At 38.7% G+C, this 23534-nt stretch overlaps 1 protein-coding gene across 1 annotated transcript in view; it reads right to left on the bottom strand.

Moving 5' to 3' along the window:
- The window catches only part of PLPPR5 (phospholipid phosphatase related 5), a 156367-nt gene extending 134554 nt beyond the window's left edge, over nt 1-21813 (bottom strand). Inside the window, 1 exon segment of the mRNA XM_037815686.1 lies at nt 20403-21813. Coding sequence (XP_037671614.1) covers nt 20403-20639 — 237 coding nt within the window. The 5' untranslated portion in view covers nt 20640-21813.
- Between the last annotated feature and the right edge of the window lie 1721 nt (nt 21814-23534).

Here is a 23534-nt window from a genome sequence, read left to right as displayed (position 1 = left end):
AAGGATAGACATATGGACCAATGGAATCAAATTGAGAGTTCAGAAAACAATCCTCAGATTTACGACTGAGTGATTTTTGACAAGGGTGCCAATTCTATTTCATTGGGAAAAATAGTGTCTTCAACAAATTGTACTGGGAAACCTGGATGTACATATGCAGAAGAATGGATGTGGATCCCTACCTCACACCATATACAAAAATATAATCAAACTGAACAAAGACCTAAGTATAAGAAACAGAACTATAAAACTCCTGGAACAAAACAGAGGGAAGCATCTTCAGGACTTTGTGTTACAATGGTTTCTTAGACTTTACAAAAGAAAAAACAGATAAATAGTACCTCATCAAAATTAAAAATCTTGCACATCAAAACACTTTATCATCAAAGTAAAACGACAACCTACTTAATGGGAGAAAATATTTGGAAACCACATGTCCAATAATGGTTATATATCCAGGATATAAGAGAAATCCTACAACTTAACAATAACGAGATAAACAACTCAAAAGACTTGAATAAACATGTCTTCAAAGATATACAAGTGGCCAAAAAGCACATGTAAAGACTCAACATTAGCTATTAGGGAAATGCAGATCAAAACTACAATGGCATAAGATTTCGCACCCACTAGAAAGACTACTATTAAAGAAAAAGGAAAATTACAAGTGCTGAAGAGGATGTGGAGAAACTGTAACATTCATTCATTGTTGATGAGAATGTAAAATGGTGCAGCTGCTGTGGAAGACAGTTTAGTGGTTCCTCAGAAAGTTACATATGGAATTACCATACGACTCAGCAATCCCACTTCTAAGTTTATACCCCAAATAATTGAATGCAGGGACTCAAACAGATATCTGCATACTGATGTTCATAACTGCATTATTTACAATTGCCAAAGGGTAGAAGCAACCCCAGTGTCCATCAACTGATGAATAGATAAATAAAATATGGTATATACATACAATAGTATATTATTCAGCTGTACAAAGGAACAAAGTTCTGATACATACAATAACATGGATGAACCTTGAAGACACTGCATTGAATGAAATAAGCTAGACAAAAAAGGACAAACATTGTATGATCTCACTGATATGAAATAATTAGAATATGCAGATTCATAGAGTAAGAAACTAGAATATAATTCACTTAGGGCCAGGGTGGGGGTAGGGAATGGGGAGTTAATGCTTAAATTGTACAGAGTTTTTATTTGGGTTGATGGAAAAGTTTTGGTAATGGATAGTGGTGATGGGAGCACAACATTGTAATCATAATGATCAGCACTGAATTATATATTTGAATGCAGTTAAAAAGGGAAATTTTAGGTTGTATGTGTGTTATTAGCATAAAAATTTTAAAAAAGCAACAACATACGACTATACAACACTAACTATGAACCCTAAAGTAAACTATGGACTATAATTAACAGTATGTAGCATAAAAATGCTCTTTTATCAGTTGTATAAAATGTACCACACTAACGCATGATGCTAGTAATAGCCGGTACATAGGAACTCTGTATTTTATGCATGATATTTCTGTAAATGTACAACTTCCCTAATTAAATATATATATATATATATATATATATATATATATATATATATATATAAAATGATGTGTGTCTGTAATAGTCTCCATTCAAAATAAAATGTCTTGTTTTGGACTACATTCTATGTAATGATTAAATGAAAAATTAAATGAGTGTACAGTGGAAAAATCTGCCATCCCAGTTATGACTGAGAAACAAAATATTAAAGACCTGAGTTTTAGAAATATAATTTGGACTTTAAATATCTATAGAAAGGAAATGCACCTGAACATATTTTATTGTATAAAATATAATTTATCACAGAGCCCAGATCAATAATAGTTTTAAAGAAACAATAGTCCATAGAGTGATTTTAATAATTTCTACTTTGATTATATCCTTTTAAGAAACACATATAATTACTCCTATTTATCATTTGAAAGGCATTATATTAAGCAATATGAGGCAAAGATATACAAGATATGGTTGTTTCTGGTTTACAGGAATTAACCAACTTTTGAGGGCCAAAATACTTGTCTGTAATTAACTATAACTTATAATCACATAATATACAACATTGTATATACCACATACAATTGGAAGCAGCTTAATAACCATCTGATTCCACGACAGCAACTTCAATTAGAAGAGGTTGCCTGGGCTTCTTCCTCAAGGATTGATCAGCCTAGCTCAGTCTCAGTCAGAGAGAAAATGCCACAATTTTAGTGATGTGTGCTGTGGTCATGGGAGGGGAAGAATGTATGTCCTCATGTAGTGTTTTTGCCTGCTTGAAAAAAACATTTAACCTACTCCCTTTTCAGAGATCATTGACTAGAATGTGTTTTTAAGCCACCTAAAGCTAATGTATTAAAAAAAAGATAGTGGCAGATCATTGACTTCCATTTCCCAACGAGCCGCCGTTGAGAAAAATCCTCTTATGCTTAGGCAAAAGTTTGTAGCTGGAGCCAACATCACATGAGGTTGCTGAATGGCTACATAGGAAAACAGGACACCAAGGACACAAGACTGTGGAGGGTGGTGCAGCAATTCTAGTTGCAAATCATGAGGCAACAGCTGAAAGATGTGGACGCCTGCATCTCCTGCTTGTTGCAATGACCAGAAATGCTTCCTCACCAACACAGTCACATTAGCCAGGAGCAGATCCTGGTCACATAATGGCAAATAGACTACACTGGGGCTTTCTTTGGTGTCCCCACACATGTGGACAGTGATAAAGGGTCCCCTTGTACAGGACAGTTAACCCAAGCCTGGGCTACTGAACAGGACTTCTTACGGACATTCCATGTGCCATACAACCCAACAGCAGAGGGGTTAAATAAAAGAATGGATGGCCTTTTGAAAGAGCAGTCAAAAGTTGACAAACAATCCTTGCAGCAGTGGACCTATCTGGATAGTGGACCTATCCAGCCTTCACTAGCCTCAATTGTTAACCTTAGGTGGCTGCTCCCTCCCCCACTGATTTGGTAACTGTGGTACCCATGCAAGTACTGTGATTTCAGGTAAAATGACTGGCAATGATGCAATCACAATGAAGTAATGAAAATAATTTTCAGCATAAGCATTATAAAGTGGGGAAATTAAGGTTGATTCTTTCCATGGTCCTGGCTGATGCAGCCACACTGATTGGGAATCCTAAGCCCATGGGGTAACAGGGTCACCCAAAATTTAAGCATTAAAACACAGTTTATGCAAAAAAAAAAGCCACAGGTTATTTATATCACTGATCCAGAAACCCCAGTACAATGGGTATAAACCCAGGTATAGCCTGCAAATTCAGGGAGAAAAAATACGGCCTTTGAAACCCTCTCATAATACCACTTTTCCAGGAACACTTCTGAGTACTAATTGAAATCTAGCTTGTATTCTATTAGCTCAACAAGATCTGCCTCACATACTTCCCCATAAACATCTTTGTTTTTGCCCTTAGCATTGTAGCAAACGCCTTTCTGCAATAGGCTTCTGCAGTAATCTATGTGCATGATAAATCTCAATGTGGAACTACCATCATTGGGTGCCAATGGCCTGCCTTGGACTGCGACCCCAGTGACCTGGACTGTGTGGAATACCCTGCTGACAGAATTCAACATAGAGAATCTGGAAAAGACAGAAATCACAGGTCTTATCAATTATCTGTAGAATGGTTTAATTCCCTTTCTTGGCCATGGTGGCATCACGTTGAGAAGTTTTTATCTCTGTGTGTGGGGGTCTCCTAATGCTCTGGTATTTCTTATACTGTTGTGGAATGTCTGCCCTATGGTTAATGCAACTGCTGTGTGGGGGTGGATTGTGGCAGCCCAGGGGCCAGACCCCCTCCCTTAGGGTAAAAGGTGGAGCGCTGAGCATGCAGATGCCTGCAGGACCAGAGCACAGACACTGAAGTTCATTGAGCCTAATCACTGTTGGTAATCAACTTTCACAAGACTCAACCGAGATTTCTCTGCAACCAAATCTCGCAAGGCTCTACTGAACCATATAAAGCACTCCACTTCCTCGTTTGTGTAGGTAATTGACTTCCACTCAACTTTATGTCTTTATCCTTCATGTTAGAGCATATATCAGAAGTTCATTCTATTTATGATTGAATAATATGCCATTATACGTGTACAACACAGTTTATATATCCTCCCATTGAAAGAAACTTGGATTGTTTCCACATTTTGGCCATAGTGAATAATGACACTATGAATATCAGCGTGCAAATATATGTTTGAATCCCCACTTTTAATTCTTTTGGATATATGCTTGCACTGTCATCTGTTCATGGTAAACCTTTACTTAATTTCTGAGGAACTGCCAAACTGATTTCCAAAACCATGCACCATTTTACATTCCCACCCACAATGTGCAAGTGTTCCTATTTTTCCACAACTTTTCCAAGAATTATTTTTTAAAATATTAGCCACCCTAGTGGGCATGAATTGTTACCTCATTGTGCATATTTGTAAAGCAGTTTTGTTGAGATATAGTCACATACCACACAATCCATTCAAGGTGTACAATCAGTGTCTTTTAGAATAAACACAGAGTTGTGTATTCCCCACAACAATAAATTTGGTACATTTTCATTGCTTCAAAAATAAAAAATCCATATCCTTTAGCAGTCACTTCTCTGACCTTCTATCCTACCCCAGCCATACATAACCACTAATCTAATTCTGCATTTCTATATTTATTTACATTTAAAGAATACTAAAATATTACTAACTATAGTCCAAAGTTTATTTTAAGTATATTTTCTCATTACCACCCTATTGTTAACAACTTGTACTAGTGACATACATTTGTTATAGTTCAAATATATTTATTTGTACTATTCACCACAGACATCATCCAGCACAGGGGTCACTATGTTATACAGTCCCCTGTTTTAAACTTTAGCTTTTGTTCTGGTAACATACACAACCTAAAACTGGCCCTTCATCTGCCTTCACAAACATTTTTCAATGCCATTAATTATAATCAGAGTTATGTGCTACCACCACCTTTATCCTTTTCCAAACATTTAATACCAATAAAAATAAAAATTTTACATAAATTAAGCATCAGCTCCCATTCTCTACCTCCATTATATCTCCTGGTAACTTGTATTCTAGATTCTACCTCCAGTAATATGCTTATAATACTTAGTTCATATTAGTGAGAATACACAAAATTTGTTCTTTTGTATCTAGCTTATTTTACTCAAAATAACATCTTCCAACACATCACATGCATCAAGACTTCATTCCTTCTCACTAGTAAATAATCTTCCATCATACGTATATACCACATTTGCTTTTCAATTCATCAGCTGATGGACACTTGGATTGTTTCCACCTTTGACCAATGTCAATGAGGCTGCTGTTAACATCAGAGTACAAATGTCTGTTCATGTCCCTGCTTTCAGTACTCCTGGTTATATATCTAGTGGCAGGATTTTTGGATTATATGGCAATTCTATACTTTGCTTACTAAGGAAATACCAAACTCTCTCCCACAGCATCTGCACCAATCTACATTTCAACCAGCAATGAATGAGTGTTCTGCTTTCTCCACATCCTCTCCAGCACGTGTAGCTTTCTGTTTTTTCAGTAGTGGAGATTCTAGTAGGTGTTAGACGATATCTCATTGTGGTTTTGCTTTGCATTTACATAATAGTGAAGATGAGCATCTTTTCATCTGTTTGTTTTTTTGTTTGTTTCGGCCACTTGTATTCCCTCTTTGAAAAATATATAAAAAGAAAAAAGAAAAAAAAAGATAGTATGTAAAAATGGTAACTTTCTTTTCCTGTTTGCCAGGGATGAGAGCCTGCCTGGAATACAGAATTAAGCTCTGGTGCCACACTGTAAGAACATAGGAAGCCTGGAGTGAAGTCAGACATGAGCAGCCAGAAGGGTCTCAAATCCACACTAAATGGGATGAGGATTATAAATCTCAATAAAGGAAAAGTCAGAGTACAGAAAAATAACTTCAAACATTTGAAGACTGTCTAGATTATTCTATATGGCTTCAAAACATTGAGAGAACAGAAGAGTGAGCATAAGATTCAGAGAGAGATACTTCATTTTGTTTTAAGTTAGAGTGCCCTAATATAATTGTCTTATACACAGAAATGCTGCCTCAGAAAGTAATGAGTCAGTCTCCTGTCCCAAGTTGGAGTTCAACTCCTTCCAAACCAGGGATCTAATGATATAGTTAATAAAACAAACAAACAAACAAATAAACAGACAACACACACACAAACTACATTAAGTTTCTCAAAGTCTTAAAGCTAGTAAGTAGCAGAACAATGTTACCTGCTTATCATCAGCAGTGAATCACTGTTGGTTTTATCTTGTAATGCTTTCCCTCCATCTCCCCATTTAGCAGCCAGGACTACTTGTTTTCTTTTATGGAGATTATACAAAATAAGGGAAATGACTATTATTCAGAAAAGAGTTTATAGGAAAGATAGATTACTGTTGACTGGAAACTTCAAGGAAAGAATTATAGAAAAGGTAGGATTGCAACTATCTAAACTAACAGATAGGAGGTATTTAAACAGAAGGAGATGAAGAGCAGGGAGAATAATACAAAGCACAGCAAAGCAGAGAATGACTCTCCCAAGGTACTGCAGCTTCCCAGGAAACGGCCCCACAGGATTGACCACTATTTTCTGCTATCATTTTGAGAGTACCCGTAATAATAGATTGTGTTCCTTAAACAAAGAGAAAGGAAGACTAATGCCAAGAAACGAGATGGTAAACAAAGTGGACAGACATTGAAAGAAACGCTCTTGCAAACTGGCCTACATCCTTAAAGAAAATTTAAAAACTTTACATTCTGGTGACTTCCAGGGAAGATGGTGGAGTAGAGAGCCCAAGGACTTACTCCTCCTCTAATAACAGCTAGCAGAAAACAGGAGCTATCTGAAACAACTGTTCTTGGCTCCAGAGGCCAGGGGAGCATGGTACAACATCCAAAGAAAAGTGGGAGGAAAAGGCTGAGAAACTGCAGTAAAGAACTGTTACAACTTGCTCCACAGCGGTTGCTGGTGCCCATCCCCTACTCTCAAGGTGGGCTGCCTCATGGTGTGGTCCCTGGTTGGCTGTTGCTGATAGAGAGGGACAAGGAAGTCCTTTTCCCCTAAAGGTAGTTGGGGTGGGTAGGGGGGCACAGCCAACCACTGATCATGGTTTTGATCAGCGAATTCAGACCACTGGGTCATGGTTCTTAGCAGCTGTTTCAGCCTGCCCTGGACAGGGACAGCCATGGCAATTAATTGTTTCAACCCTGCCCCTGACAGGGGTGGAAGTGGTGGAGTTTTAAAAACACAGAGCCTCCTTAGAGCTTCAGGGAGAAATGTGCAGACAGATGCCATTTTCTGGGCAGGCCACGAAGGTGCAACTCTGAGGAATTGTCAAAAGGCTTTGGGTTCCTGACCATGTTTTTGCTGGGAAACACTGACTGGGGAGAGTCCCCTCCAGGGTGACCCTCTTCCCAGAATTTGCCATCCAGGGAAAAGGAGAGTAAAAAATACTACAGAGGAAAAAAACAAACAAACAAACAAACAGAACATATCAGATTCCCTGAGAAGGAACAGAGGAAAGGAAGCTTTCTCCTAGAGGTGAAACAACTGCATAAATAATGAAATCTTAGAAACTGTACAGCATACCCAAGACAAGAATCAGATGGAGAAGAGCTGAAAAAATATGATCAAACATGGGAAATTCTAAAGGCTTACAATAAGTTGAGCCAAGTGTCAACGAAGAGCCTTAACACAAGGCCAATAAACAATAAAACTCTAGGCGAGAGAGAAACTGACCTTCAGAGTGAACTCATTAAAATAATCAGATGCCTAAAAATCAGCAAAAAATTATCAGGCACACTAAGAAACAAGAAGATATGGCCCAGTCAAAGGAACAAATTAAAACTTTAGAGGAGACATAGAATTTGGAGCAGCTAATCAAAGATTTTCAAACAAATCTCCTAAATCAATTCAAGGAGATGAAGGAAAATATTGCCAAATAAATAAAGGATATTAAGAAAAAGCTGGGTGAGCATAAAGAAGAATTTTAGAGTATAAAAAGAAACACAGAAATTAAGGAGATGAAAGGCAAAATAGTAGAGATTAAAAATACACTCAAGGCATACATCAGATTTGAACAGGCAGAAGAAAGAATCAGCAAACTAGTACACAGAACAATTGAAATCTTACAGACAGAAGAACAGGTACAGAAAAGAATGTAAAAATTGAGCAGGATCTTAGCAATTTGAATTACAGTATGAAGCACACAAACATACACATCATGGGTGTCCAGAGGAAAAGAGAAGGGAAACAGGGCAGAAAAATTATTGAGGAAATAATGGTAAAAAATTGCCCAACTCTTTTTAAAGACATAAATATACATTTCCAAGAAGTGCAAGGTACTCCAAACAGAATAAGCCCTAACATACCTACTCTGAGACATATACTAATCAGAATGTCAAATGCCACAGATAAAGAAAGAATCTTGAAATCAGCAAGAAAAAACAATTCATCACATACAAGGGAACCGCAATAAGACTGTTGATTTCTCATCAGAAACCATGGAGACAAGAAGGCAGTGGTGTGATATATTTAAGGTACTGAAAAACTGCCAGCCAAGAATTCTTTATTGGGCAAACCTGACCTTCAAAAAATGAGGGAGCATGATAAACAGAAACTGAGCGAGTTCATCAATGATAGACCTGACCTACAAGAAAGGGAGTTCTGCAGGCTGAAAGGAAAGGACAGGAGACAGAGCCTTGGAGCAGAGTGTACAAATGAAGATTATCAGTACTGATGACTAAAAGGGTAAACAGAGAGACAAAAATAAGATATGACATATAAAAAGCAAAGGATAAAATGGTTGAAGTAAATACTGCCTTTAGAGTAATAACATTAATATTAATGGTTAAACTTTCCAATCAAAAAACACAGATTGGCAGAATGCGTAAAAAGTATGATCCATCTATATGTTGTCTATAAGAGACCCACCTTAGACCCAAAGGCACAAATAGGTTAAAGGTGAAAGGCTGGAAAAAGATATCCCATGTAAACAGTAATCAAAAAGAGCTGGAGTAGCTATACGAATGTTGTACAAAATAGACTTTAAGTGCAAAACTGGTATAAGTTACCAAAAAGGATGCTATATATTCATAAAAGGTGCAATCCATCAAGAAAAAATAACAATCATAAATATTTATGCACCTGATTATGGTGCCCCAAAATACATGAGGCAAACACTGGTAAAACTGAAGGGAGAAATAGACATCTCTACAATAATAGTGGGAGACATCAATACACCAGTCTCATCAATAGGAAGAACATCTAGACAGAGGATCAATAAGAAAACAGACAACTTGAATAATATGATAAATGAAACAGACAACAGACCTAACAGACATTTACAGAACATTGCACCCCAAAACTGCAGGATACACATTCTTCTCAAGTGCTCACGGATCATTCTCCAGGATAGACCACACGTTGAATCACAAAACAAGTCTCAATAAATGTAAAAGATTGAAATTTTACAAAGCATTTTGTCTGACCATATTAGAATGGAGCTGGAAACCGATAACAGGCAGAGAACCAGAAAATTCACAAACATGGAAACTAAACAAGACGTTCTTAAATAATCAGTGGGTCAAAGAAGAAATTGCAAGAGAAACCAGTAAATATCTTGAGACAAATAGAAATAAGAACATACCATACCAATACTTACGCAAAAAGCAGTACTGAAACGGAAATTTATGGCTGTAAACACCAACATTAAAAAAGAATTAAGAGCTAAAAATCAAAGACCTAACTGGAAGAACTAGAAAAAGAACAGGAAACTAATCCCAAAGCAAGCAGATGGAAAGAATTAACAAAGATTAGAGCAGAAATAAATGAAGTTGCCAAGGCATGACTCCCCTTTGCTTAGGGGTCATGGGCTAGTTGCTTAATCTTTCTGTGCCTTGGTGCCCTCATCTATCAATTGAGATAACAGTGCCCATCTCATAATGCTGTTGTGAAGATTGTTAGTTATTATGTATAAAGTGCTCAAAACAATGCCCGATATATTCCAAATGTCTGATGTATGTCAGCTATTTGTGTAATTTCTCATCTGGCTGAATGGCCTTGGGCCAGTCATTTAATCTCTCTGGGCATTCATTTGAAAATTAAGAGATGAAACTACATGATCTCTAAGTTCCCTTTCATGACTAACACATTTCAATAATGAAGAAACAGGTTCTCTTTCACATTGGATTCACAAATCTTTTCCAAAAATGGAACAGCAGAAAGAGCCTGAGAGTGTGGCTTGAATAAAGTATCTACTGGATTCCCATATCTGTATTCTAGACTTAGCCCCAGGACAAATATAAAGTGTACCCCAAATAATCATGTGATGAGGCGCCAAAGAGAGGAAGAAACAAAAGTCCTCTTTGTGAAAGGCCAAAATGGTTGTCACGTACTTTTGACTAAGTCTCTTCATTTATTTCAGTAACTGAGCAAACCCAACACTGCAAAAGCACACGTGAAGGAAGCAGCCATTGTCATCAACCAAAAGACACTGTTTTTTGTTTTCTTAATTGGAAATGTCATGAGTTCATTTTAAATTATAAGATGAAGCCCGAGGTACACTATCTCTATTCAAGACTGCTCAATTTTAGTATCTGGGAGAACATGGCATTCTGCTTTGTTGAGATCTCTGGAAATAGAAGATGCTTCTCAGTTTGAAAAGTGCTTCTGTGTGAGAAAAAGTTAAAGCTGAAATGGAGATAGAAAAATGCAGTTTCTGCTGACTGTATTGAAAGTACCCTAAAAAAAGGATCATACCACTAGAAAGACAATTTACTCAGTATAGAGGTTCTCGTTAGTTCAACACAAAGACTGCTTCCCTTAGAAAAGATATGCCACGAGTTATTCTGGTAATACATAGCTATATCAGGACTGCATTTGTACTTAACTGCCCTATGATTTCGTAAGTCTTTCATTTTACCATATTGCTTTGAAAGATTTGGAAAAGGGGAAGATGGGAGCTTTAATCCTGGTTTTGGGACTTGGAGCAAGTGACCTAACATTTTTAAGCCTTGATTTCAAGGTATACTGTGCATGGAAGGTGCTCAATAAATATTTGTAAAGAAAAAGAAAGAATAAGGGAGGGAGGAAGTAAAGAAAGAAGAAAAGAAGGGAGAATTGAAGGGAAAAAAAGGAATGGAGGGAGGGATGAAGGGGAGAGAGGAGGAGGGAAGGGAACTTTTTCTGCCTCCATTCTTTCTGTATTGTTTCAATAAACATGATTCAGATATCCAGATATCTCCGTACCATGCCGGACACAAAGTAGGCTATCAATAAATAAACGAAAACTTGAATAGATTAGAATATATGTTTATGGCAATAAGACAAATAAAATGTAATCGACTGCATGATTATCTATTTATTAATTCATCCATTATCTGACATATTTTTGAGTGTCTATCTAGACACAATGAAGATAAGGAAGCCCATTTCTAAATCATGAATTCTGAAATTTACTTTAAAATACTTCTGCATAATATGTATTATATCATGTTTGTACCAGTTTGTTCATGATTTAATTCTAGGAATGGTCAGCTAAAATGTTATCAAGAGAGCATAGTCCAGGGTAGTCAATGGTATTTTTTTCAGAAAGACCCCACTCCAAAGTGGATACTACAAGTCCTTCTACTAACAGTGTCATAATTAACAACTGATTTAATTAGTATTGTAGATATAAAAATTTTTTTTTTAATTTATGAATGGAATGACTTTTAATTAGCATGATGAATGTTAAAAATGGTATCATTGGTGAAATAAGATTTTCAAGTTATGTGGAACTGACAAGTAGTTTGAAGACACTTCCCACTCCTGAATGAACACCAGTACTCCACTGCTCTTCTCAACGAGTCCAGAATCCAGCCATTAGTCTGCAAGATTTATTGCACAGATTACACCAAATAGAGGACTCAGAATTCCACTTTTGGAGTGTCTGACCCAGTTGAGCCTTTCCTGCAGGGTTTCATATTCCTAAAATGCCTAGAAGGACAGAGAGCAGGGAGTTCACTGAACTTACAGGACAAGTTATATGGACTGTTTTTGCCTGTTTTAAAGAAAGATTATTAAATAAGTACATGCTCAGCAGAATTTATTCTGGCACTTGAATCCATTATAACCTCAGAATCACAAACTTCAATTGGTGTCCGGCTACCTTGTCTAACAAAAATAACCTCAGAGTTGTGCATGACCAAACTGGCTTGAGTCAGACTGCAAAATCCTGACTTTGTGATGTTCAAGTTTGGTGACAGAAACATGAATGAAAGCAAATAAATAAATACAATAGGAAGTACATGATAAACTTATTTTAATGTGATAATCTGTATAAGAGTCTATGAGATCATAGAGGAGAATTCAGCTACTTCATCTGGTGGATCCCAGGAGTTCTGCACAAAGGAGCTGGCATGAGGTCTGGAAAGATATATCAGAATGTGCCAGAAATTTTTTTTTAATGTAGTGGAGTGCATTGTAGGGGTGAGAAGCAGGGTAATAAAATGAATTCATACAGACAATTAGAAAACTATTACACATGCAAATATATATATACACATATACATATACATATAAATATGCACACACACACACACACGTGGGTTCCATGTGGGTTAAAATGCCATGTTTTCTCAATGAGAAATGTCCACCAAAAAAAAAAATCCAAAACTGTGTTTCAGAGTTTCAAATACACCTGACCTGGAAAAAAATCTAGAATTTTGTTTTTACCAATAACAAAATGGTGATTTTACTGACAGTGATTGCAAGTTACATCTGTCATAATAAGACTAAAAAAGTAACCAGCCTGCTGAGTGAAAACTGGCATTCTCAGAAATGGTTTAAATAGTACTGAATACCAAATTCCATTTCACATATTTTTAAAATACCTTCCATCAAAATGATATTCCTTATGCTTTTCTAAATTCTATTAAAAAAGCATCCTAACTACAGGTTAAAAGCATAATTCTGACATTAGAAATCTGCCTTCTCAACCTGTATGGATGGGAATATTGAGCAGGAAAAATAGAGCTCTACTGGCTACTCTGCAGGTCTTAGGAACCAAGGAAACTTTATCTTTGAACACAGATTTTAAATTCCCCTTTCCAGGTTTTGTTGTACTGGAGCCTGTACATTAACAAATACATGTATCCTGTAAAGAACACACCGACCTATATTCAATATGCTTTAACCCTCCCTGCCTCCTGCCTTCTAGGAATGCTAACATTTATACTGCAATTCAAATTAGTGGGCAACTGCATATAGCCAACAGAACAGTGGACTTAAGATAATAGGTTCATATCCACTTGGTTATTTACCAACTGGAGCAAATTGCTTCATCTTCCCAGATGTGCTACTACCGAAAGGATTAACATGATGGTGCTGTGAGGTTATGTTTATATCATTCATTTCAACAAAAATGATTACATATTCATGATGTCATTTTGCTGTGCACTTTCAATAAAAATTATTAGCATTTATGCTATCGAGCAGCTCTCACTTATTGAGCACCTACTGCATGGTATTTATAAGGTATTAAGTGATGATACAAGGTATTAAGTATCATTAGCTCAATTTTACAGATAAGAATACTGAGGTGTGGGGATATACTTTTACATATATTAAGCGAACTCTTGAAAGACAGGAATATACCTACTAGCACTGCACCTAGTACATAGTAGGTGCATAACTCATCACGAAACTTTGACAAATAATGTCTTTTGGGCACAGTGCAAGTTAAAAATTTAGTAAGATACAATGAATGCATATCAGACAGTAGCAACAGGGCTCCCTGGGAACATTACTGATTTCAAATTAGAAAAACGGCAATGCTCAGAGCTTACTGAAATATTTTGAAAAACAGCATTGGGTATTGGAGTAATAGACTGTAATAATTAGTTAGGAGACCATTTCATACTGTTGGTTGGTTATTTATTTATTGCTATTTTTTCTACAGGAAAATCAGAAAAGAAACATAAATGTCCTGTTCATTTTTTTTTCCACACCACAGAGTTAGTGTATTAGGCTGGCAAAGGTGTGAACTGCAGTGCTAACCATTTCCAATTGACCAAGTGGCTACATAACCCACGTAACCTGCTCGCATTATGCTTTCCTCTTATGTATAAAGTGATTTAATTTATTGTCTTGAAAATGCATTCTCGTCCATTTGATTCTCACAACAGCTCTAAAAGGTAGAAAGGCGTAAGTAAACAATTTTCAGATAAGGTAAATGGCTCAGAGGAGTCATGGGTAATGAGTGATGGGGAAGCGAGGAAGGGAGAACAGGAAAGAAGAGGAGAGCAGAGAGAAAGCTGATTCCTAGATCTTTGCTTTTCCCTGGGCATCACTTCTTCCTTATCAATATGCAAAAGGATGGAACAACTTGAAAAAGAGAGACAGAGAACATAGAGAGGGAAAGCATGAATGAATGAATATGAATTGGAATATCTGAGTAAAGCAAAGTCTTAAGAAACATAAGAAAGAGTTTAAACATATCTGTAAAGCCCATAAGAGCGGTTCTTTTCTTTTAAGAGATCTTGAACATCTTTGACAATCTGATAAAACCGCTAATAGAAAAATAAATATATACTTCACACACAATTTCAGTGGGTTCACCAACCCCCCAAAATCCAGTAGTAGGTCCACCTGCCATAGAAATAGAGGCACTTGACATCTCCATGCACTGTGGTTTGCAGATCTAGATCTAGAGGATGGTTCCACATAAATGAAGGTGCCTGCAGCACTGTATCAGAGTGCTACTGAGATAGAGAGACATGCCTTCAAATCACAACAGAAACACCTTTGAATCCCTTATGCTACCATCCATGCTCCATAACATTTCCAAGCTTAACAGGAAACAAAACCTACACCGCACACTGAGACCAGTATCTACAATGGAACACAAAGCTTCCTATCAAACCCGAACAAGCAAACAAACAAAATTGTGAAACCAAGGACAAAAGGTTTGAGAGAGTTTTATCTGTACTAATATTAAATCATTAGGACTAAAAATCTTTAAAGACTAGCATGTTAAGATAAAACCATATAACACAAAGACTAAATGCATAGAACTTGGCAACCCTGGCACTTGCTTGTCACTGCAAGACTCTGGATCAGTCATCTAACCTCTTTACGACCAAGCCTCCTTCATAAGTTCATTATGCAAATCAATTATATCAATGAATTGAAATAATTTAATATGTCTGACATATAATCTGACTAAACTTCATATTCCTAATTTGCAAAATGGGTTTAATGATAGCACCTATGTTTCAAGAAAGTACTCCTATGGCAAGGATTAAATGCATTGAATGTACTTAACACAGTGCCTGGCTCAGAGGAAATTCATGAGAAATAATAGCCCATGTTAGCCTACTTAAAGAAATGGAGGAATAATCAAAGGTAAGAATCAGTCTTGATTCTAAGAACGAAGTTCTGACTAAGTTTACCTTTTTTACTCCTTAGACTCCCCAATTTTTGTGGATGAGCGGATTAAACTGGGTGGCCTCTATGGTTCTGCCCACCTCTAATATTTTTTCAGCCTTGGTGTCCACTAATAAACAAAGGTACATTGTTAGGTGTTTTAAATTGGTTATCTTGATTAATCATCATACCCTTGGGAGGAATAACAAATAGCTAATGCAAAGGTAGCTTGGCTTTGCTCTAATACTTACATACCTTAACCCTATGAGGCCAGCACTCACATTATACCCACTTTACAGGCGAAGAAACTGAGGCACAGAGAAACTAATGGCTCAAGTTCACACAGCTGGAAAGTGGCAAAACCAAGCTTCAAACCCAAGCAGTCTGGCTCCAGAGTCTGCATCTTAATCTCCACACATAAAGCCTTTCCTAAAGATAGGCAATCTTTATCTCCAGTTTATAAATAATAAAACTTGGCTCAAGGTCATACAACAAGTGAAAGAAACTGGGATAAGAATCTAGACTTGTCTGACACTAATGTCGGTGCTTTTTCTCCTGCATCGCTCCAAGGAGTGTGTTCCAGGTCTGTGGATAGAAGTGGATACCCAGGCTAGGTTTGGGGGAGAAGAGGCCTGTGGGATAGCTTTGATTCTATGCAGTGGGGCTCTGGATACAAGATTACTTTCTGTCATCATTTACTTCAACTGCAATTCAATGACACTGGTACCACTGGCATAGCAGCAGAAGAGGTAACCCTAAAATCTGAGTCTCAGGGTCCAGAAGGAGTTACTTGATAAAAGGATGAGAGATGTTGCTTTACCCTCAAAATTGCCTCCTGGGTGTCAGAGGCCACCTTGGTCGGTGAGGGTTTTCTTTGTCTTGGTTCTGACTCTATGGAGATGGATGGTATAGCTATGTCTCCTTCAAATCATCTGTGTTGCCCAGAGATCTCAGGAATGATACCTGCTGGTAGACATTATAGCCAAATATGGGGAGCAGAAAAAACCATCGTCATCACCAGTTCTTTTCATCAATCAAAACCAATAAGCACTAATTAAATTTATATCTGTCCATGCTTTAGGTGAATAGTGCCTGTTTTCAGAGTTGTAAACCACATTACCTACATAAATAAGCCCAAATTAATGGTATTTTCTGAAACCACAATTAAAACAATATGACACAACACAAAATAGATTTGGGGATAAAGAATTTAAAATGATTTTACATAGATAATTTAATAATAGAAGAATCCTACACTCTACTGCTGGAATACTGTGTGGCAACACCATCAATCATACTATATTCCAGCTCAGTTGCAAACAAATTAAGAATATTCCTTAGCCTACAATTCAGGTCTCATGAATGTGACCCCAGGCTTCTTCTTCAGTATTTCCCCACACTCTACTATTAGAAACAAGCTAAACTAGTCACTGTTTCAACGCAGCCTGTATTTTCTGCCTCCATGAAGTTGCTTTTGCAGATGCTTCTATGATGCCCAGATCCAAACTCCATTTCAGACTCTCCTTCAAGACACTTCTCAAATGCCACCACCTTCCCCAGGAAACCTTGCCTCATCCCTCCAAAGAAAATGACCTCATTTTCTTTTGTATCACCAAAAGATATACCTATAAATAAATATATATATATGTGTGTATATATATATATTCCATTCCATATATATGGTTTACTTCTAAATTTGCCTTTATAACCTCTACTCTGCTTGATATGATGCTTGGAACACAGTAGGGATTCAATAAACATTTACTGAATTATTATTTTATTAAAAATGATAATGACATAGTGACCTCTTATGTAGTACCAACAATGGGCCAAGGATGGCATTTACACACTTTATCTAATTTAATATTCAAAATTCTGTGACTTAGGAAATTGAAGCTTACCAAGTTTAAATAAGCTGTTCAGGGTTACAGAGCAAGTAGAGTTCCCAACTTTTAACATAGCAGCAGAGTGCACTTTGGATCTGAATCCAAATTTTTCAGACCCCAAACACGGGCTTTAAACCAATACTATATAACAGTGATAAAATTCAAAAGACATATTGCTTTTAATTATTACACATATAAATTTAGCAAGTATGAAACAAATCCACAGATTGTAGTAGTGAGAGCTATTTTTCAAAAGTATCGTCAAGGATTAGAAATGAGTTAGGAAGTTAAAATAATATATACAAAGAACCTTTAACACTACAGTCTAAGAAATGTAAGATATGAAGAAAGAGACTCTGGAGTCATTTACACAGGAAAATGATTTATGAGTACGTTGGATTTGCTTATCATAATAGAAAGAGTATAGGCTTGGGAGTTTGACAGGCTAGAGTTAAAATTTTAGTTTTAACATATTTCAGTCCTAGGTATGGGCAAGTTACTTGATCTCTCTAAGCCTTAATCTTACCAAATATGTTAGATGATGGTAGTAATAATCTTCAGAGATAATGTAAATTTTAGATGAGTATAACATATGCAGAAAGCCTATTAGAATATCCAGAAAAAAGTAATAACTAATGATAGGTACTACTAACACTATTATTATTATTAATATTAATACTTTCCTGCCAAAGTGACTGTGCTAAGCTAGTCTTCTTTAGAGGAACAGAGAAACAGAGCTGCTGTGACAATTCCCAGATCCTCACATGGTGACAGAATACACTAAATTTTAACGACCAGAAGGGGAAACAAAGATCAGGAGCATGACTATCAAAACCCAACACTTCCTTCTCTTCAGACTGACTCCCAGTTCCTTTCTCTTGTACCTATGGAAGTGAAAATCAAAACACAGAAAACAAGCTGGATCCTCCCTTTTAAAATCTTTCTACTTATATTGTCCATGCCAGCCCTATCAGCCATCTCCCATCTCTTTTTTTTTGGAGGATATGCTCTTAGAAAGAGTGAAAGTAGCACGGACTTTGGTATCAGTCCCATGTTTATACATATCACATCCACCATTTTTATTTTCAGGTGTTTTTAATTTATTATCTGAGTCTATGTTTCCTCAAATGTTCACTGTAGATAACATCTCCTTGAAGAACTGCTCTGGGAAACATAAGAGATTATGACTATTCAGTGCTCAGCACACAATAAGCAGTCAATAATGACTAGTCCCCCTTCCCCCTCCTAGGCATCCCTTATCCCTAAATGAATAATAATCAAAATATTTGGGCTAATGAGTTCTTTTCTCTTACTGACACCTGCCACCATGGATGGATGGCTAGGATCTGAGAAGCACTATCTCATTTTAAAAAGACACAGAACAATAATTATCAAGTGATGAGTTACAGATGCTATTGATTATGGTTGCAACCAAACCAGTGACCTGAAAGTGACAGATTTTTTTTTTTCTTTTTAAAAAAGATCCTTGAAAAAAATATCTGAGCTATTTAGTCTCCTGGAAAACATGTGCCTGGAAGCTCAGCATTTGCAGAAGTAAAAAGGGCCCCAAAAACTGGCCTTTTTTTTTCTCTCTCTCTCTCTTCCAGATTTTCAAATGGAAGAGAAAGTACACACATATGAAGCTGAATTTGGGATTTCTGACACATTTTAGCAAATTTCAATATTAAATCTGGTTTTCTTGTGCAAGGTCTAACACATTTGAAACCATTTTGCTGGAGCTGTGATGCCACAGCTATTGCAGTATGTGTGATAAAGTTACTTTGAAGTTATCAAGAAGTCCTTTGGTTTGTTCAAGGAATGCCACTGTGTGTCTGTGTGCATGTGTGTGTGTGTTAGGAGGTTTTCATTATTTTGCATTTTGTTAAATCATTTCCCCTAAAATTAAAGGAAAGATGAAAATCCAAACCTAATGGATACAACAGATGTTCTTAGCATTCATTATTATAATTTGCACATTCAAGCCCTGAAAATAAAACTTCATGTTCCCTTTCCTCTTCATTTCCTAATTTCTTGTTATCTGTTACAGAGATAGAAAGACAGAGGGGGGAGGGGGGCAGCACCATAAGAAGGGACCCTCCAATACTATGGTCAAGGGAATCATAGGGTAGTAGGTTTCTTAAGAAACACCACCAATTCTCTTCAAATAACTTTGCACCATATTCACATATGCAAATTACTGTGTGATTATTATCCCAACATATGTATAGATACATGTACATGTGTATAGTCTCTCTCACACACACAAGTGCATGTGCACCTGTGTGCATATAACATGAGTCCATAATTCCTCAAGAAATTTTCAGTGAAGCACTAAGAAAAAAAGGATTTAAGCTGCCCTGGCAGTAGAGTTGCCTTTAAATAAATCTGAAGTGCTCTTGTTATATGGACACTTAACCTGCTTTTCTGCAAACCACTGGTGGGGCCCTCTTCATTTGGAAATTTTCATATTCTTTTTGGATGTTTGTTCATTGCTTAGCTTAGACCTATTTGCACTTTTCATCTAAAAGCGAAGGTGGTGGTAAAATAGGAAAATGCACCCCAACTCGGGAAGCAGCACAACCTACCACACATCAGAAATTGATGTCCCTCTCCCTCCAGCCGGGCCAGGCTGCTGTTCATCTTCCAGTCAGTCTGTGAGAAGGCAGCCAGCCAGGCCACAGAGTGGATGAAGTCAAGATTCATCCCAATGTCTTACCTCCTCCCCAGCCCCGACCGCCACCCATCACCTCCTCACCGTTCCCTCTTATCCTTCACCCAACACTGCAGCCATGCAGGGGGTGCGGGGATGGCCTGAGGGGAGAGATGGGGGCTTCCTTCCCATCCACCCCTCACACTCCCTAGAAGAATGTCCTCTGGGAAAGAGGCTGCCAACAACTTGGAGGAACTTAGAAGGCAAAGGCTACAGCGCCGGATACTAAGTGTGGCCTCAATCTTGAAGGCGAGGGGCGACAGAAGGGAGCGAAGGCGAGGGCAAACGCCCCCAGGCTTACCACGAGCACGGGGACCCCGGCGGCCAGCGAGTAGAGGAGCACCGGGGGCACGGCGCTGCTGTCCTCTGGGCCCGGGTAGGGCTTGCGGTAGGCGCTGTCGTGGCAGAAGAAGCCCTGCACGTTCACGGTGAACGTGTCCGTGTACTCGAAGTAGTATGCCAGCATCACCGTCCCTGCCATAATCACCATCTGGAAATAGAGCATGCTGCTGGTGAGCGCAGCGGGCAGCAGGGGCATGCACGCCTCCCGGGCCGGGCCGAGCCGAGCGGGCGGCGGCGGACGCGGCGGGCCCCCTCCCCGGTCGGTCCGCCCAGGAAGCCACCGGGGGAGCGGCGGTAGGGGGCGACGGGAGGACGAGGAGCGGGAGGAGGGATGAAGCTACTGGAGGAAGAGGCGGAAGCAGGTCCGGGTTTCGAGGCTCTGGCAGGCTGCGGAGGAGCGGCTACCCCCGGACGAGACCCTACTCCCCTCCCCGCCCCCTGCCAGCCGCAAGCGCCGCCCGCCCAGGCGCGGGGTCGCGCACAAGGGCGGGGAGTCCCTGGCGACGGGTAGCAGCCGCCGTGCCCCGGCACGAGATCATTCGCGATGCAGCAACTCGGGGATCAAGCCCCCAGGCCGGCTAGAGGAAGGTGGCGTCGGTGGACCGGCGGCAGCAGCCGGGACAGCGGCACCTGTGCCCCTCGGTAGGCGGCGCGGATGCTGTACAGCTGGAGTAGCTCCTCGCGGGAGTAAAAACCGGAAAAAAAAAGCTGGGGGGCGGAGAGAGGGAAGGCAGTAGAGATGGAGCTTCTAGAAATTCCCTTCCGAGGGAGCAGCTAGGCGGCTTAAGAAACGTGCACAACCCTTGGGAAAATGGTTGCGTGGACCTGTCTTCGGAGCGCGAACCCCACCAAAGCGCAAAGTGCTAAATGGCGCGCCGCGAGTTTCAGCCGGTGCGTTCGGTCGGCACTCTCTTGGATTCCTTAACCCCGCACCGGGCGCAAGCTGAGCGGGGGTTTCTCGGCGCAGTTAGAAAAATAATCTCAGAGGATTTTAGATTCGGGCTTTCTTTTCTCCCCTCCAGCTTCCTAGCGCTCTGTATGTCAAAACACAGAAATGCATCGCTCTGTAGCTCCCGAAGCGTCATCTCTTGTATGTCGGTTCCTTCCTTGTTCATGTATTCTATCGCTCATCTTCTCAGTCTCCCTTCATTAGATGCTTGTGAGAATAGGCATTGCAGATTTTTGGGACCCAGCCTCCAGAGAAGAGAAAAAGGCTATTTGACTCATCTCGCTATTCCCCGAGTTCCAGTGAACTGCGGGGATTCCGCAGGGGTCAGGAGAAAGAAGAGGAAGACAAACGCCAGATCACACCCGTGCATGTAAAATACATCCATACATGGGTATGCACGCTTGTGCGTAATTATGTATGTAGCTGTGGATCTGCATTATGTGTAAAGAGTCCTTTCCGTGTTTCCTGCGTGCAACCTAAAGCAGCACACTATCAGGGGGGCACTTTGCAGAGCCTCTGACGGCTCACACCCTCCACTCCAGGGTAGCCTGTATACTGTTGCAATGGGATGGGAAGATTCCTGGAGCCCTGCCCTTCTCATTAAAATGTAGAAGTACCTTATCAGGTTTCTAGAATGTTAATTCATTTTAAAGGATAGTAGCCTGATGATTTTTAGACGTGGGAGTTTGTCATCAGAAAAATCAGCATTGCTAGGCTACGAAGACCATTTAAATTTGGCAAATTAATTGTTAGCCTAGGGCTGGGATACTAATGGCAGTGTGAATTTCTTTAATGTGGAATGGGTATTGTATGTCTTTAACCCTCCACATTATAACAAATATCGTTCAACAGATATTTACTTAGAGCTTACTGGACAGACACAACAACGTGTATAACAGACAGTTTGGGGCAGTGGAAGTGAACTGTTCCTAAATGGACAAGAATGACTTACCATGTGAAAGTGTCACTACTACAAAGATACATGGTTCAAGGCTTCATTCAAAAAATTATTGTAAAACTGTAAGGGTATTTAAACTGCTCCTTTGGTTCTAAATAGGAATCCCTCAAACCATACTACTTTGTAGAATTTGGGGGAAGTGGTGTTAATTTTTAAGAGTAACTTTGGATTAAGGAGAGCCTAATGTAGGCAATTTATGAAAACTAATGAAAATATGCCTTATTTTCAAAATTAAAATGTATTTTAATACATTGTTAATGTGTACAAAGTGCCTAGTGCTATATATATGACAAAGCAGGGTCCTTGTCTGTCTTGTTCACTCCTCTATTTGGTACAGCATGAGCAGTGTTTAGTACATTGTGAGCATTCGGTAAATATTTGTTGAATAATTTAATGTGCTTTCCCCTCTAAGAACAATGGTGATGTGTCTTCACATGTAAAATTATGTCAAGGGTTCAGGAATCACAGTCTTTTTTCCCTGGATAAATATAGCCTGCATACTTATATGAGTACACAAACGTAGAAGGTGTAAGATCAGTGAAAGAACAGTGACTCTGGAATTAGACTGCCTTAGCTCCTCTTGGGCTCTCTCACTTACCAGCTCTGTAAACCTGGACAAGCAGGTTAACCTCTTTCTGCCTTAGTTTCATCAGCAGGAAAATAGGGATAACAATAGAACATACTTTACAGGGTTGATATGAGGATTAAATTATGTTCAATTCCTTATGTCGTGCTTACTGTGTTTAAATTCTATGAACTTTAACTTCTAGACATAAACTCATCAAACCTACCTTCAGTAACCCAGGTCATTCTAACAGCCACCACTAGTCACTTCCTCCTCATTTTATTGCCTAAAAAATGTTTCTAGTTATACCCAAATTTCTGTAGGTCTACACATTTTTCTGTAGATGTGTGCACTTCCTGGCTTGTTCAGATGCTACCAGTCTCTGGAATAAGATATTATTTTCCTTCAGAATTCTTCACGGCCCCATTATTTGTCCCTATTAAATGGTCACATAGCATTGTTGACTGATTCCTGGTTGACGAACCATCCCATGCTGAAATTCAGTACTGAATCTAAACTCATACTCTAAGGATACTAAAATTAAATTCACCTTCCATGAATATTTGAACAGATTTTTTATTCTTAAGAACGGTGCAGGGTAGATGAAAGAGCAGGAACC

This window comes from Choloepus didactylus, chromosome 2, assembly GCF_015220235.1.
Source record: "Choloepus didactylus isolate mChoDid1 chromosome 2, mChoDid1.pri, whole genome shotgun sequence".
NCBI classification, from domain to species: domain Eukaryota; kingdom Metazoa; phylum Chordata; class Mammalia; order Pilosa; family Megalonychidae; genus Choloepus; species Choloepus didactylus.
This window is presented reverse-complemented; position numbering and strand designations above follow the sequence as displayed.